The sequence below is a fragment of the Schistocerca serialis genome, chromosome 2 (assembly GCF_023864345.2).
Source record: "Schistocerca serialis cubense isolate TAMUIC-IGC-003099 chromosome 2, iqSchSeri2.2, whole genome shotgun sequence".
In the NCBI taxonomy this organism is placed as follows: domain Eukaryota; kingdom Metazoa; phylum Arthropoda; class Insecta; order Orthoptera; family Acrididae; genus Schistocerca; species Schistocerca serialis.
The window spans coordinates 723,156,790-723,173,917 of NC_064639.1; the positions used below are offsets into that span (position 1 = coordinate 723,156,790).

Consider the following 17,128-nt stretch of genomic DNA (forward strand, 5'->3'; position numbering starts at 1 on the left):
TATCCAGCCATGGGTGGTGAACAACACAGACTTGGTGCTAAAGTTAATAAAGTAATAAATCAAACCAAACTACACAGAAATGCACTGTATTTGTAATGTATATAGTTATACGATACTCCACTTGCCTATTGCATAATAAAATAACAAAAAGGTAGTGCCTTGATAGAAAACACTTTGGAAAGATATGTGGAAATTCAGTCATAGACAGTATTTGTATCATGTGCAGGTTGTAAACATCAGTGTTCTGTGGTGTTATTGCGTAGAGCTTAAGGTTGCAGTTTGACATTCGAGTTCTTAAACGTTGTCGCTGCAGTTGCGTACAAAATCAGTGTTGTTGTAACTGTCAATGGAGAAATGTTTCACGAAGTGGTACGAGTTGCAAATTAACATGTGCTTTTTGGAAATAGAGCATATTTTACATAATTGCAGAAGTATCATATTTATTAAATTTTACACTCGCTACCGCATTCGCTGATGAAAGGCTACAAGAATATCAGTTTAGCAGGAAAAGAAAATAAATACGCGAAAACCTAAACCTTTTCACACAACTGACTGATGGTAATTTTGTACACTGACACAAGGGAAAAAGCAGTGGTTTATTGCAGTGAAAATCATCATCAGTCACACATTTTTTGTCCACACAGTGTTTGAGAACAAGATTTTTCCCAGTGGACTTCGGGTTATACGTGTTATGTTCTTCAATAATCGTGTTTGGCGACTCAGTAGCAAAATCTTCTGTCATTCGAGGTGTGCAACATAATTTATTGAAGGCACCCACTAACATTTTCGAAACTAGTGGCAGAAACCAGGTCAAATTCACTCATCTATAACTGAGAAAAGTACTATCTCCAGAACAGCGAAGTATATGTAAACGCGTATGTTTGAAAGCATAACATTAAAGTAAGTTAGAAAATATTTAATTTTTTAAAAGCATTCCCATCGTAGGTCAAGAAGTTGGATGTACATGCTTACGGCACAGGAATGAATGAGACATTGAAAGCAATGGATAGTGTAGATAGTTTGATTTACCTTTTAGCGAAAGGTAGTTCCAACGTAAGAGTACTCTTCTCTCTGCTTGAGGTCATGTCGTTTTTGTTTCCTCATAGCGTTTATGCCCTATTGTGGTACGTCTCAAGTTGTGTTCTTAATAGCCATATGTATGTACCCAGATAAACCCGAGAAATTCTGTTTATTACGTTCCAGGAAATAGCTTTAAATAGTGAATCTAAGAACATACTACAACCCCAAGATGTGTAGCTGCTGTAAGAACTGCGAGGAAAATACTAGTGCCCGAATTTTTTTAAAGAATCATTCCACCCACGCCCCCTATGCGAATGGAACGGAAAGAAGCGCTAGTAACTGATATAGTGAGAAGTACGTTCTGCTATAAACTTAACGGTAGTTAACATACTATGGGCGTGGATGTAGATTGTTACATTGAGAGTGGTTGTGATCATAATTGTGTGTGTGTGTGTGTGTGTGTGTGTGTGTGTGTGTGTGTGTGTGTGTGTGTCAGATGGAAGTTCAATGTTAAACTGCAGAAAGTGTTTCTCAAGAAGTGAAATTCCTACCGGTAGTTGAAGAAATACAAAGCAATGATGGGGTTTGGTGTGACTATTATTGACACACAATCAGTTATTCAGATGGGTTACAAACAGATAAACAAGGTGAAAAATATGTTAGTGTGCCAGAGAAAGTGTGGAACTTAAGTATAATATATAAATATCTTACACAATAGTGAAAGCAAGTAAATAATGGGTGGTAAACTGTGTAACATATTCATTGCTTCCGCTAACTTGTATGTTATTTAAATATGGGAGCCCAAATATTGCAGCTAGAAGATTATAAATGTGTAGTATGCTATCGCAAAAGGCATTTGGAAAACGCGGAATTGCCATATGGGTAACAAAGTGTCCAAGTTCAGAACTGTAGACAATAATTTGTGTATATCAACATATGGAAGTGCATTCATGTCAACTGTTACTTCCTGCAAGCACACTTTAAATTATTACAATTTACAGACTTCCACTGACAGTTTCAAACGTTTGTGGGTAAGAAAAAAAAATGTATGGCTGCTTATAGTTCTGTTGGTAATTTCTTAAAAGATTCACAACAGAGAATGACAGTTAAGCAATTTAAACTATATCATTTGCTTTCAGCTGATAAAACTGGTGTTGCAGAAATTCAATATAGTAACATTTTAATGTATCATTGTGTACACCAGAATAATGCATGTTGTTGCCATGAAAACACACAGTAGTGTTAGCAAATAAAACACCAATGTTTATGATGAAATAAACAGAGTAAAATTTATAGTTTGTGATTGCAGTGATAAAAGTAAATCCTTTATTCCGATAATATCGCAAACTTCACCCTTCTTAACCAAGTTGATCAGTAAAACTTGACACCGACACATTATTATGGAAACTGGGAATTGCTACAGGAAATAGGTCTTATTGTGTAAACTGCCAATGAATTTCAGTTGATCTCATTTAAAGATTTTTGATACATTCACAGAAGCTATAAAATATTTAAAGGGATGTTTAAGATTTATAACTCTGTGAGTGAAGTAAAAAAAATAGCCACTAATGTAAAGGAAAACACAAATTTACTCACGTAGCAGGGTAAAGTAGATTTTCAAAAGGAATGGTCAAGTTGTATGATAAAACGTGTAGCTGTGTAAGATGACACAGCTAAATACACTCGACTAAAAAGTGTTTGGTGATCTTTACATTCTGAATAGTATTAACAGACATTAAGTCTGTTTGAGGTTGTTATGACTTGTAACTCCCAAAAACATAAAAGGTTATTAAATATTGATAGATTATTAAGCAAAGTTTAAGTGCCTGTTTTACCCTAACACCTTTCCATGTGTGTTGTGCACCACATGAACAAGTAATTGTTCCAGACATCAAATGGGTGATGTGATCCTTTGTCCAAAGACTGTTTGACACATTCTTTGCACTAGTCTGTCCTCTGCAAGCCTCTTCATTTCTACATAGCTATTGCGTACCATCCCGTGGTCTCTCTTTTACAATCTCCTCCGCTCTCCCCACCCAGTTACCTACATTACCAAATGAGCGATTTCTTGATGCCTCAGGATGTGTCCTATTAGCTGACCCCTCCTTTTAGTCAAGTTGTGCCATAAATTTCTTTTTCACAATTCAGTTTGGTACCCCGTCATTAATTACCTGATTTACCCATTTTACCTTCAGTGTTTTCTGTATATAATATTTGAAAAGCATCTATTCTCTTTTTGTCTGAGTTGCTTATTGTTACACTACATACAGATACCTTCAGAAAGGACTTACGAACATTGGAATTTATGTTAATTGTTTGCAAGTTTCTCTTTCTTAAATGCTTTTCTTGTGTTTGTTGCCAGTCTGGATTTTATAGCCACTCTGTTTCAGCCATCAGTTATTTTACTGCCCAAATAGCAAAACTCATCTGCTGCCTTTAGTGTCTCACTTTCATCTAATTCCTTCGGTATTGTTTGACTTAATTCGTTTTTCTTTCATTGACATTAATCTTGCAACCTCCTCTCAAGAATCCATTCCATTCAACAAGTCTTCCAAGTCAGTTGCTGTCTTTTAGAGAATTACAGTGGATTGGCAAACTTCTAAAGTTTTTAATTCTTCTCCTTGAACATTTAATTACCTTTTCCAATTTCTGTTCAGTTTCTGTTTCTGCTTGCCAAACATACAGGTTGCATAATGTTGCAGCCAATCTGCAACCCAGTCTCACTCCCTTCTCAACTCCTACTTCCCTTGATTTAGTTAGCTAAGTGTTCTATTGATCAATCTCATAGTAACCATTTTGATGTGGAATGTGTCAAGTGCATAAGAAATGGAATGAAGGCCTTCTTCTTGTTATTTATTTTAAAAAGAAGAGCTTAAAATTTTTGTTAGCTACCCCATGGCCTAAAAATGCACAAAATACATATATTAAATACCTATATATTTATTTGTTCCTATTCAAGAATTCATCTGTGGTATAGAAGGAGTTGTCAATGAGATTTCAGTTTATTTTTAAAACTGTTACTGCCGCATGGTAATTTATTGAGAAGTTTTACAGGAGCATATTTTACCCCTTTCTGTGCCAACAATAGGTTAAGTAGAGGATAGTGTAAGTCTTTCTTTCTTCTGGTATTGTAATCATGAATGTCACTTTTTTTTTTTTTTTAAATGGTCCATGTTGAGAACAAATTTCATTACTGAGTAAATGTACTGTGATGCTGTTACAAGAATTCCTAACCTTTTAAAGAGATGCCTACAAGATGTGCTACTGTGAGCCCCACACATTATTGTAACCACTTTCTTTTGAGCAGTGAATACTTTTTGCAATAAATGTTGAGTTACCCCAAAATATTATTCCGTATGACATCAGATAGTGAAAGTATGCAAAATAAGTTAGCTTGCTAATTTCTATATTCTCAAAATTAGCAATTATTCTGGTTGCAAATGTTGCTGAACCTAGTTGCTTTAGGAGATCCAAAATATGAATTTTCCAATTACGGTTCTCATCCACATATATATACTCCCAAAAACTTAGCATGATCTACCCTGGATACCGAGTTCTGTTGATGTGTTATATTTTTGATGAAGGAACTGTACGCCTTGCAGTAGAAAATTAGACATACTGTGTTTTTTCAAAGTTCAGAGAAAACCCATTCACAGAAAACCAGTCAATAACTTTTCCAAAGATATTATTTGTATCATTTTATATTGGAGTTTCTTTACTGGATTAATAATGATGCTTCTATCATCAGCAAACAGTGTCAGTTTAGCTTCTTGTTTCAGATGAGGGAGGTCATTCACATACATCAATAACAGAAGGTCATTCACATACATCAATAACAGAAGGGGACCCATGATCAAACCCTGTGGAACACCTAATGTAATTTCACCCCAGTTAGATGAAGTGGGAAACTTCCTTAAATCACTTAAACCATATAAAGAAACTTTTTGCTTCCTGTTGTGTTGATATAACTTAAACCACTAATATGCTGTTTGATTTATACCATAGAACCACAATTTTTTTAACATAATGCCATGGTTCACTCAATCAAATGCTTTGGATAAGTCACAGAAAATTCCTATTGGTGACATTTTACTATTTAAACACACTATTATGTGGGCAGTGAAATTGTATATTGCTGTCTCAGTGGAACAGCATTTTGAAATCCAAGTATCCCATTACTGCTGACATGGCTAACCACTCTTGGGTACATTGCTTCCTCGACAGTTTTTAAAAATGCTGTGAGAAAGGATACTGTCCAGTAATTAGTGACATCTTTGGTGTCCCCTCTTTTGTAGAGAGGCTTGACAGTGGCATATTTTAACCTGTCTGGGAAAATACCTTGAGTTAGTGATGCATTACAGATGTGACAGGATATCAGCTGTAACTGCTCCACATTTTTTTTATATCTTGTTAGAGATGCCATCTACCCCAACAGAACATTTATTTTTCAAAGATTTAATGATTTTCCTTATTTAACAGGAGGTTGTTAGATGAAAATTAATCTGGTAAGGATTTCTCAAAACTGACTCTTCCATGTACTGCAAGGCTTTTTCTTTTGAACTATTATCACCAATGATAAAATCTTCTTGGGTTGACAGCTGAGTCAATGTGTTCTCAAGTAAAATTTCAGGAAGTTCCTTACTTGCCACCTTCAGGCGAAGTGTCGGGTTCACGTCTCGTCCAGTTCTTTGTAGCTGCTGAACTACGAGCTTGTCTGCATCCTCGGCACCAGTTGGGCGAATCAGGTGCAAGTAGAATCAGCGTGGCAGCGCATGGTGGGGAGGAGCCGCGGCCGCCAGGTCCTGGCGTCTTGTCTCGGTGTGGCCTGTTTATTCCATCCGCCGCCACAGACCTGCCTCCATCGGTGTGCTCTCGTCTTATTCTTGATAATGTTGTGTTCAACGTGGTGCTGAGTTGGAAGCCACTATCCTGGTTGACCAGGTTATCACTGACATGTATCTCCACTGCCTCTTTAATAAGAGTGTCCCAGAAACCTTTCGCTGTACACAGTCTCTTGGTTTCTTCAAATTGAAATGTGTGTTCTTCGCTGAGGCTGTGCTGTGCTACCGAGGAGATCTTTCTGCCATCAATATATATCACATGTAAATGCAGGAAGGTAGAATGTAAGTACTTTTGGATTGAAGGAGACCACATACTGAAAGGCAGAAGCACTGTAATTGTATGGCACACACACAAGAAAGAAAACTTGCTAGTTTTTAGAGTTATCCTTTTTTGAACTAGACCAAAATACACACGGGAAACAAGTAGACACCCACAAATATGCCTATGTCCCTACATGCGCACACACATTTTTTTTCCATGTATATTTTACTCTAGCTGGTAAAAGGAATACTCCAAAAGCTGTCTTTTTTTTCTTTTTATGTGCCTTTGAATGATTCTGCCTTTTAGTGAGTGATCTTCTGTAATCCAAAAGTACTTACACAATCCCTCATGTGAGGGACGCAAACACAAGATAAGAGAATCGGCACTCACAAAGAAGCATATGGACAGTCGTTTTTTCCATTTTTCCATTTGCAAGTGGAACAAGAGAGTGAATGACTAGCAGTGGTACAAGGTGCACTCTGCCATGCACCATATGTTGGCTGTGGAGTATAAATGCAGAGGGGGGTAGGGTGGAGTTCCAGACATCTAAAGCAAGACTTTCATGAGACTTCGCTCTTATGGCTAAAGTATTATGATAGATGATGAACAGGATTATTTACTATTTTCAGTGACAAGTATCTCTTTCGTTGTACTTCCGATAAAGCTTCTGTTGTCAGGAATATGTGAACTTTCTTAGATATGTAAAATATTGCACCAGTCAAGAATGGAATTCCAGAAGGACTTACCACAGAACGTAACATTTTAATTTATTTGTCTAATGCATCCTGGCACACAAATCTCGACATTGTTTCAGAGCAACTAATTTTTTTTTTTAATATTGAAGATAAAATTAGTAACTGTTTAATTTAATATTTGTATGAAGTTATATACACCAGTTATCAGGCATAAGGAAGCATCATGTTGTAGGGCTGGTTATAGTCTGTTATTTGGGTTGATAGCCTTTTCATTACTGGGGCATACTTCCATATCATTATTATGTCAGCTATTGTTTGTGTTACATACAAGACCTCCTTCCGTTTAGCTAATAATGCCCATCAGAGGGGAAACTAAATGAATTTTTCTACTGCGGGATACTGTATTAGTTTGGGTAAAATGCATAATGTACCACAGTGTGTGTAATAGAATGTGACTTCATTACTTACATTGTAGCCTAAGGGAGAGTCAATTACTACAATCTGTTAGTTTGCATTATAATTTATAAACATGTATTAATATCATTTAACACTCAAAATTGGCACCTGCTATTCAATAACTGCTGACTGATTTGTTAATGCAAATGTCAGGAAGTTAGACTAATACTACAGAGCAATTCCACAATTATTTTATAAGTAATATCATACAGAAAGAGATGTGATAATAGTTTTAATACACCATAGCCTATTGGTGTCAACTTTTAATTAACTAGGCCAACTGACAGCAGTCTGATAGTACATGTACCATTGTGTGAAGTTAGTAATTAATAAAATAGAGTAGTTCATGTACATATTACTTATAACAAAATTTTCTTTCCGGTTCATGACTAACTGTACTCTGGCACAGGATCAAGGTCCTTATGCAGCCATAAAAAATTGTGGTTGCCTCTCATATTAATTAAAGGTGGATGACTGAGTTCATCAATATACATACAAGATATACAGTGTTGGTGTTGTATTACCACCAAGAAAAAGAAGTTTTCATAAGGGTAGTGACGCATTCCTGAGCATGTTGAAACATAATGATTGTGAGCCAATGAACACACAAAAAACTAACAACAGTCTATAAACAAGTTGCATAAGTTCGTAGATCACCTTAATTGTGAAGATTTTCATTGCTGACTGAAACCGGTAGTCTGAAGACCTACAGGTTTGTGAACATAGACATGAAATAAAAGAAATTTATTCTACAGTATTAGGGGTGACCTGAAATAAATAGAATAATAATCCCCCCCCCCCTCCTCCTTCACACATAAACTTAGTAGTTCTGTGAATGTCCTACAGTGCTGTGACCAACCTGTGTTAACACTGCTGTGAGCACTTAATTGAGAGCAGTGTCTGTTGCTACAGTTCGGGAATATACTAGATGCAGTGTACATCTGAATAAGAGAGGGGAAATGTAGATTGGCTGAGCTTCTTGCAGAAAATGTATGGGAGGGTAGGGGGTTGGGCACGCCATCACAGAAAAGAAGATCTCTGTGGTCCCTAGTGTCGCAGAACCTTTTTTTTTAGGTTAGAATCAGAATTAAGCTCCTGTTGTGAAAGAGTTTAAAATAATGGACGAGCACCACAAAATGAATAAGAATGTGCACAAAACTAAGATTAGCTTATTTCATCAGATTATTAGAAGATTGAGTGATAAGATTAAAAGAGCTCCTTGTCTGTTTGGAAAATTTAGGGAACTCTGAAAAGACAGACATCCTATAACTATCTGAGTTAGATAAGTTAAATATGAAGTATTACATTCCTGCATCGTACTCGTGTAGAACTAATATGGGAAAAGCAAGAGTTGTTACATACACTGATGAGCCCAAACATTATGACCATCTGCTTAATAGCTTGTTTGTGCATCTTTCGAACGAAAATACATCACTGATTCTGTGTATCAGGGATCTGATGGTTCGTCGATAGGTTTGTGGAAGTACATGGCATTAGATGTCTACACACAGGTCATTTAATTCTTGTAAATAACGGGCCTCTGATTTTCTTATGTGGTGTTGGCACCCAATAGTGACCAAGACTGGTTCCATAGGATTTACATCAGGTGAATTTGGTCACAGAGACATCAACATGAATTCACTATAATGCTCCTCAACCCACTGTAGGGTGGTGATGGATCCGAGACATGGACAGTTATACTGCTGCATTGTCGGGGAAGATATCAATTATGAAGGGATGCAGGTGGTTCGAAGTGTCAGCGTGTCTTCAATTACTACCACATGTCCCATGCAAGCGCAGGAGAATATCTCTCATTGCATAATACTTCTACACCAGGCTGTGTTTGCGGCACACTGCATGTTTCGAGCCACTGTTCACCTCAATGGTGGTGTATGTGTAGACAACCATTGATCTAGTGTGGCAAAAATGTGATTCACTCAAGGAGCAGACATGTTTCCATTGATCAATGGTTGAATCCTAATGGTCTTGTGCCCATTGCAGTTGTAATTGATGATGTCGTTGGGCCAACAAGTGAGCAGGTAGGGGTGGTCTGCTGCGGACCTCCATGTTCAATGATGTACAATGAATGGTGTGTCCCAAAACACTTGTGTGTGCACTAGCAATGTGCTCTTTTGGGAGAGATGCCAAAGATCACCATCTATCCTACTTTACAGAGCAGGCAAGCCCCCAAATCCCATATTTTGTGAAGAGTCTTGCATGTCCAACCACTTGGTGCCTGCTGCTAGTTTCACTGTCGTACCTCCTTCTGTAGATGCTCATGGCAACAGAACAAGAAAACATTTAATCAGCTTTGCCATTTTCAGGATACTCATTCACAGGATTTGCTTAATAATAATAATAATAATAATAATAATCTGCCCTTTGTCGATGTCGCTTATCTCAATGGATTTCCCCATTTGCGGCCCACGTATTCACTAGGGTGATCCCCTGTCTGTGTCTGCTCCGCTTACACACATTTTTGTTACCATGATACGTGCCTGCTACACCACCAGGGGGCATCCAGTGTCACAGTGTGCATAATGTTTTGGCTTATCAGTGTATATTGAGACAGAACATAAGTTCAGAAACATTGAGAGAAGTAGATTTTGTAGTGATCAGCACAAAGAAGTGTTTGCTTGTGAATTAATACTGAAAAATAGATCACTTTTAATTGTAACTATATATAGATCCCTACTGAGAAACTTTGATGTGTCTATGAGGAATTTGGATTTCTCACTAGATACTCACCAAGCAGCGGCTGAACACACACACACACACACACACACACACACACACACACAAAAGAAAGTTATAATTAGGTAAACTTTTAGAGCCAGCAGCTCCTCCTTCATGCAGAAGGGTTGAAGGGGAAGGAAGAGGGGTGAAGGAAAAGTACAAGAGTGGTCTAGGAAAAGGGGTAGATTTCGGGAAAGTCACACGCAACTTCAGGACAGGGGAGACTTACCAGAGAGGACGAGAAATTTTTCCTTCACCTCTCTTCCTTCCCCTTCAACCCTTCTGCCTGAAGAATGAGCCACTGATTCGAAAATTTGCATTATTATATCATAGTTTTATGTGTATGTTCTGCTGCCGCTTGATGAGTAGATTTTTTATTTATCCAATTACATATATGGTCAAAATTGACAGTTAATAGTCTGTGGTGATTTCAGTGTAGATTTTGTAAAGGATTCTTACAGGAAAATTTATCTGGAAACCTTTCTTTGAGTCTGCAATTTGATCTCAGTAATTAAGTTTCCAATACAGGTGGGTAAAGACAGTGGGATCCCAATTGTTTGTTGGTTTTTTTGCTGAATCTCAAAGCAAGAAAATAACTAAATACCCAGTAATAAATTTTCTCCCTACACAGTTGGGATAAATAAGGTAGTTCCTTACGGTATTCAGTGGCAATCAGAATAATTAATCACTCCATAACAGATGTTTACAAATTGGTTTATTCTAGATGACTTGGGATGAAATTTGTAACGAACCAAATGGTGGCATAAAATTTTATCTGTTCCATGATAAATTAATTTCATTATTTGAAAATAGCTTTCCACATAAGCTAATTAGCTATATAAAAAATCATGGATCACTAAAGGGAGTAAACTATCCTGTAAAAGGAAAAGGGAAGTAGATCTGTTGGCAAGATCAAGTAGATAAATTTAGACAACACTGTCAATGGAGTGCAGGGATCTGGTGCTATACTTTCGTTGAAACAACAGTCAAGATCACAATAACATTTGTTTATTATCATCGGTTTCGACTTATGTTAAAGCCATCCTCAGATTTTTGGCCTTTCTGTGGCTGGTGCTAGCAGCTCCTCAGTTTTCCACATGTTACCACAATCATACACTGGGATCTTGGTAACACATGAAAAATGGAGGAGCTGCCAGTGCTAGCCACAGGGGCAAAAAAAAAAAAAAAAAAAAAAAAAAAAAATTGAGGATGGCTTTAACAAAGTCAAAACTGGCCATAATAAACAAACTGTTGTTTTAACCAAAGAACAATTAAGAGATCCTGCAGTAGTTGCAAACTACTACTACTACTACTACTACTACTACTAAACAGTACCAAGAAAAGTTATTAAAAATCAAGGAACTTGCACATTATGTCAGGAATTAGTAATTCCAACCACAGACTTAAGGCCATATGGAGTGCAGTGAAATGAGAGACTGTACAGTCAGGCATAGAACAGGATAACATCACTATTGAATTAAATGGAAGGCCTGTAAAAGGTGAGACAGAGTTGCCATTTATGTTTAGTAACCATTTCCTAAATATAGGGACAAACAGTTCAAGATAAAAATTACAGCAGAGTGTTGAAAAAGCAGCTCTCATAAAAATTCAATCATATGAATGTATAACCAACTTCTCCTCCTGAAATTAAGAAAATTATGTATTCTCTCAAAAATAAATGCTCAACTGGATGTGATCATGTGTCCAGTAGAGAACCAAAGATTTGTTTCCATATAATAAACCCTGTTTTATCTGAAATATTTAATGCGTCACTAACTCAAGGCATTTTACAGAGAGACTGTAATATGCATTCTTAAATCCCTTTACAGGGAAGGTGATAGAGAGATGTCAGTAACTACTGACCTTTATCACAACTGACATCTTTATTGTAAGTATTTGAGAAGGTGATGTATTCTAGAATATGATCTCACCTGAGCTTCAATAATACCCTCAGCAAATGACAGTTTGGATTTAAGAAGAGTTGCTCTTCTGAGAACCCCATTTACAAGTTAACCCACAAAATTTTTCAAGCAGTACTTAATACACAAGAAGCAGAATTAGATCTTTTTGTGGATGACACTAGTGTTGTAATCAATATAAGCAGGAATGCAGTAACAGAAGAAATGGTAAACAATGTTCTTAAAAGTATATTCACAGGTCTTTTGTGAATGGCCTCTTTCTCAATTTCAGACAGGCACAACACATTTAGTTCTGCTCATCAGAAGGTACTACACCAATGACAAGTCTAACATATATATTGATGAGAATGTAAAGTGAAAAAAGCACAATTTGGAGCTCCTAAAGCAACTTAGTTCAGCCACATTTGCACCCCGAATAATTGCAAATGTTGGTAAGAGAGAAATCAGTAATCTGACATTTTGTGTCTTTGCTTTCTGTAATGTCATATAGGCTAGTTTTCTGGGGTAAGTCCGATTTGAAAAAGAAAGTCTTCATTGCTCAAAAATATGCTGTAAGAATAGTACGTGCTGCTCAATCGTGATCATCTCTCAACTGGTCAGGAATCAAACCCGAGCCCCTCGCATAATATTCTGTTACACTGACCAATCAGCTATGAAGGCACACATTATGCCACTTTACTTAAATGATCAGCATGTAGCCTTATTTACAAAATAATTTGTAATGTGAATATAAAATGTCTCATTCCACTTTATTACAATTTATGGTGCAAATGATCCATGGAATATAAAAGTACTTTTCCATGCGAAACTTGCACCAGAACAGCACTGGTCCCATACCCACTGGAATCTGTGTGTAGTTCTGTAGGCACTCTCTCATCATACAAACCAAGTACAGGGTCAGTCATCGGAGCTTTTCGCAGCACACCGAAAGAATCTTGTTGAGCACCACCACAGATAAATTTAGCATCAGCTTTTAACAACTCTTGGAGTGGCCTGGCTTTGATACAAAAGTCTTTGATAAAACGATGGTAATAAGAACATAATCCGGGGAACCTTCTCACATCTCTAATGCTTTTAGGAAAAGGAAATTTCGTTATAGATGTCACCTTTTCTGGGTCTGGCCACACACATTTGTTTGACACAAGGTGTCCAAATATTTTGATTTCTTTTGCTCCAAAGACACAATTTTTTTGGATTAAGTTTCAGTCCACCTTGTTGGAGACACTTAAGAACGGCCCTCAGTCTTTTTATATGTTAATGAAATGTCTCTGAGGACATTATAATGTCATCCACTTCAGGTGCCTTGCAAGATTACCCATCATTCGTTCGAAAGTTGCTGGTGCATTACACAAATCAAACAGCATTACCTTGAACTCATACAGGCCCTCAGGGGTGATGAATGCAGTTTTCTCACGATCAGCCTCATGTACTTTGATTTGCCAGTATCCTGAGTAAGAGTCCATGGTTGAGAAAAACTTAGCCCCCTTCAGACAATCTAGTGTATTGTCAATTCGTGGAAGAGGGTAAACGTTCTTTTTAGTTATCTTATTAAGCTTCCTGTAACCAACACAAAAGCACCAACTGCCATCCTCCTTCCTGACGAGGACCACTGGTGATGAACATGGGCTCTGCGAAGGCTGAACAATGTCGTTCTTCATCATTTTCTCTACCTTGTAGCGAATTATTTGACATTGCATTGCTGACACACGGTATGCTCTCTGGCTTATTGGTTGATGGTCTCCAGTACTAATCCGGTGCTTCACTATCGATTTGTCTAATTTGCTCTTCACCTCTGGATTGAAGCATTCAGAGAATTCTTGAGGAATGGCAAGTAGCTTCTTCTGTTGTTCCTTAGTGAGATCTGGTGATAGTCGTGCTAGAGGATCTTGTCTCTTAGTGGTAGCGCTAATTTCGCCCACAGACTCGGCATGGGAGGTCTCTATGACATTCAGCTGTTCTGCAATTAACGGCTCAGCATTTGCTATGCACTTGCATCTTGGAAGGATCTGCGGTTCTCAGCAACAGTTAACTAACCACAATTCACCGAATCTGTTCTTAAACAAGATGACAGAGGCTGGGATGACCAAGTTATTCTTCAGTGGTATGCTGCTCTTACATTCCACTGCAAGATCCATGGGTTGATGCATGGGATGACACATGACAGTTACCTTTCTAGCACTGACTGCAGGAATGATCACTTCATCCAGCACACATAGTCTCCACACACTCGGATGCACATCTTCCTGTCCACAATATCTCATCTAGTCTAAAATAATCTTCGAGCGACCACAATCTATAATCGCCTGAGAAGCTTTCAAAAAGTCCCATCCAAGAATGACATCATGAATACACTCTTGTAAGACGATGAATTCTAAGGGCTGTGTATGGCCACTTAATACCCACCCAAATGACATATCTTCCTGTAGGTTTTATGTATTTCCTATTAGACACCTTCAGCAGAGATGTTTTGTTGTTGACGAATATGGTTTTCTGCAACTGGCGGCAGTACTTCTCCGAAATGACTGAATATGATGCTCCAGAGTCCACAAGAGCTTGGGCTGGTCAGCCTTCCATGAGGATATTGATGTAGTTTCCTATCATTTTTGTAGTGATTGACAGTGGAGGATTTTTCTCTTCAGCGACCTCACCTCTAAGGAAGGTCACACCCTTTAGTTTTCCATATTGTGGCGGCTAGATGATCGGCTGGAGCTTCTAAACAGTGATGGAGACCTTGATCAGCATGCTGGGGAGCTTCCTCTCCAGCGGCCAGCTTGCGGTGATGGTGACCTTCATCATCATGCACCCACATCTTCTTGTCATCTTCATCATCCCAGCGTTGCTGTCAGCTAAGATCGGTCTGCTGTCTTCTGGCATGGATGTCATCAAATATCCACCGCTTTTCTCGATGATAGCGCACCACATGTCCTGGTCGTCCATAGTGGAAACATACTGGTTGGTTATCCTGGGTCCTCCAGATGTCAATCTTCCTTGGTGCCCAGACAGGTTCCTCATGCGGCATTGTAGGAATGTAACTCCGCCTGGGTGTCGATTTTTTTCACCGTTTTAAAGGGAAATGAAGGACGAGAAATTGGTTTCACTGTCTGTTCCACTTCCTCCCTTATGGCCTCTTGAAGCATCTCGGTTTTTTGCTCGCTGTGCAATCCAAGTGCCTTCTGAACTTCCTCTCTCACCATCTGATGAAGAACACTTGTGAAATCAGTTGCTTCCTCCACCACAGACATCAATACAATGGTTGGAAGCCGTTCAAACTTATTGCGTGTAATTCTTTTTTGATGTATCGTCTCGATATACTGGCACCATTTTATGAAGTCGTCTGCTGTCAAAACATCCTTCAGAAGTAGGGCTTGATACACACCCTTCATGAGATGTGCAACCTTATCTTTCTCCTTCATTCTAGGATCCACTATCTTACACAGCTCCAAACTGCCTTGAGTGTAGGATACTGTAGCTTCTCCTGGACGCTGTGCCTTGCACTTCAATTTATCTTCAGCTTTGCACTTCTGTTGTTGTGTGTCGCTGAAATACTTGCACAGATCTGCCTGGAATACTTCCCAGCTTGTGAATTTCTCCTCCTTGTGCTCATACCATTGCTTGGCAGTGCCCTCCAAGTAGAAAAATATGTTAGCCGAACACACAGTGTCATCCCATTTGTTAAATTTGGCTATACACTCATATACCTTCAGCCACTTGTTTGGATCTTGGCCATTGTCACCAGAGAACCCGGAAGGATGTCTCGTGTGGTTGCCGTCATCGTAATGTCCTCTTCTTCTTTTGTCTCCGATAGATTGGGATCTGTTGCATATGGCTCGAACTCGCGTTTCTCGCCACGTAAACGACGGCTCTGTCGTGGCCTGATGGAAGCCACTGTGTCGTTGATAATGGGCGCTATCACAAGGTACAATACCCAGCGCCTCCACCAGAATAATGTCACGTAGAAGAAGGTGTAAGTAGATGAATAATGAACACTGACTTCACTTAACGAGGGTTTATTCAGCACTTGCACATACAAGAGCGCGGAGCGAACTGCCTCCGGCCAGAATACATACAGTATATATACAGCTACAGAACATTCCAGTACAATGATTCTTGAAATTTGTGGATACTTCTCGAATGTACTCAAACCGAATATAGAAATTAAAATTCTACAGTCCAGGTGAGTTTTGAACTCAACATTCTGCATGCAACAGTTTAATATCATCACCACTACACCGCAGTGCTACTCACCTAGTCATATGACCACCATGGAGTTGGATAACTGTTTTGCATCTATACTTACGTGATTCTTTTAAAATTAAATTTTCAATTTAATGACAGTAAATTTAACCTACGTGCAATACATGTTCAGTAATTGATTTCGTAGATAACAAGTAAATGTTTGACTTCCAGCCAGGTATGTGCCTTTTGATCTGATCCCAATTCACTGTGAGGATGAGTGGAGCTTGTTCCAGACCTTACCACCTACGAATAATCTGAGGTGGCCCCATGAACTGAAATCAGGACCTTTGCATCAACAGCCAGCAACACTAACACTTGTTCATCTGGGCAGCATTTCTTGGGTAGTTAATCCTGCTGATGGGAGCTTGTCTCCTGAAATACTATTTCTATTTTATCAGCATTGACCTTAGATTTAGGACTCTCTGTGTCCTAGTCCACACACCAACCTAACTGCATTTTTAATGTTGTGCTGGGGACTCCTTTGACAGTTAGATGAATGGGTACAATCCTTGCTAGTTTTTCCCCAAATAAAGTTAGTGCGATTTACCCATCAATCTTTGTTTGTCTAGTTTAACCAAGAAAGTTAATATTGGCATTTTACAATGCTGAGGTATTGCATATAATGTCCACTTCCATCTGATGTGAGCTAACTGTCTGAAATGCTAGTAACTGGAATTCTGATGCTTTAATGTTTAAGCCCTGATGAAGAGAAGATAAGCTAATATCTGTCACACAACCAGTCACAACTGATGTGGGCTCATTATACTCTTTTTTTTTCCCATAAAACAAAAGAGGTGTCATTTGCGTAGCTTACCATGTGTAAGTGACAAGGAGGGGATGGTTTAGCAGTATCATTAATCAACACCAGTGAGAGGAAGGTCCAAAAACTTCAGCAGTCAGTAACACCCTGTATTACTGTACTACTAGTCAACTGAAAATAATATAATTTTATCTATTTTGTAC

At 38.4% G+C, this 17,128-nt stretch overlaps 1 protein-coding gene across 1 annotated transcript in view; it reads left to right on the forward strand.

Annotated features, from left to right (window-relative positions):
* The first annotated feature begins 216 nt into the window (after positions 1-216).
* The window catches only part of LOC126457919 (T-cell activation inhibitor, mitochondrial-like), a 318,393-nt gene continuing 301,481 nt past the window's right edge, over positions 217-17,128 (forward strand). Inside the window, exon 1 of the mRNA XM_050094613.1 lies at positions 217-369. Within this exon, the coding sequence (XP_049950570.1) occupies positions 347-369 (23 nt within the window). The 5' untranslated portion in view covers positions 217-346. The remainder of the gene's footprint in view (positions 370-17,128) is intronic.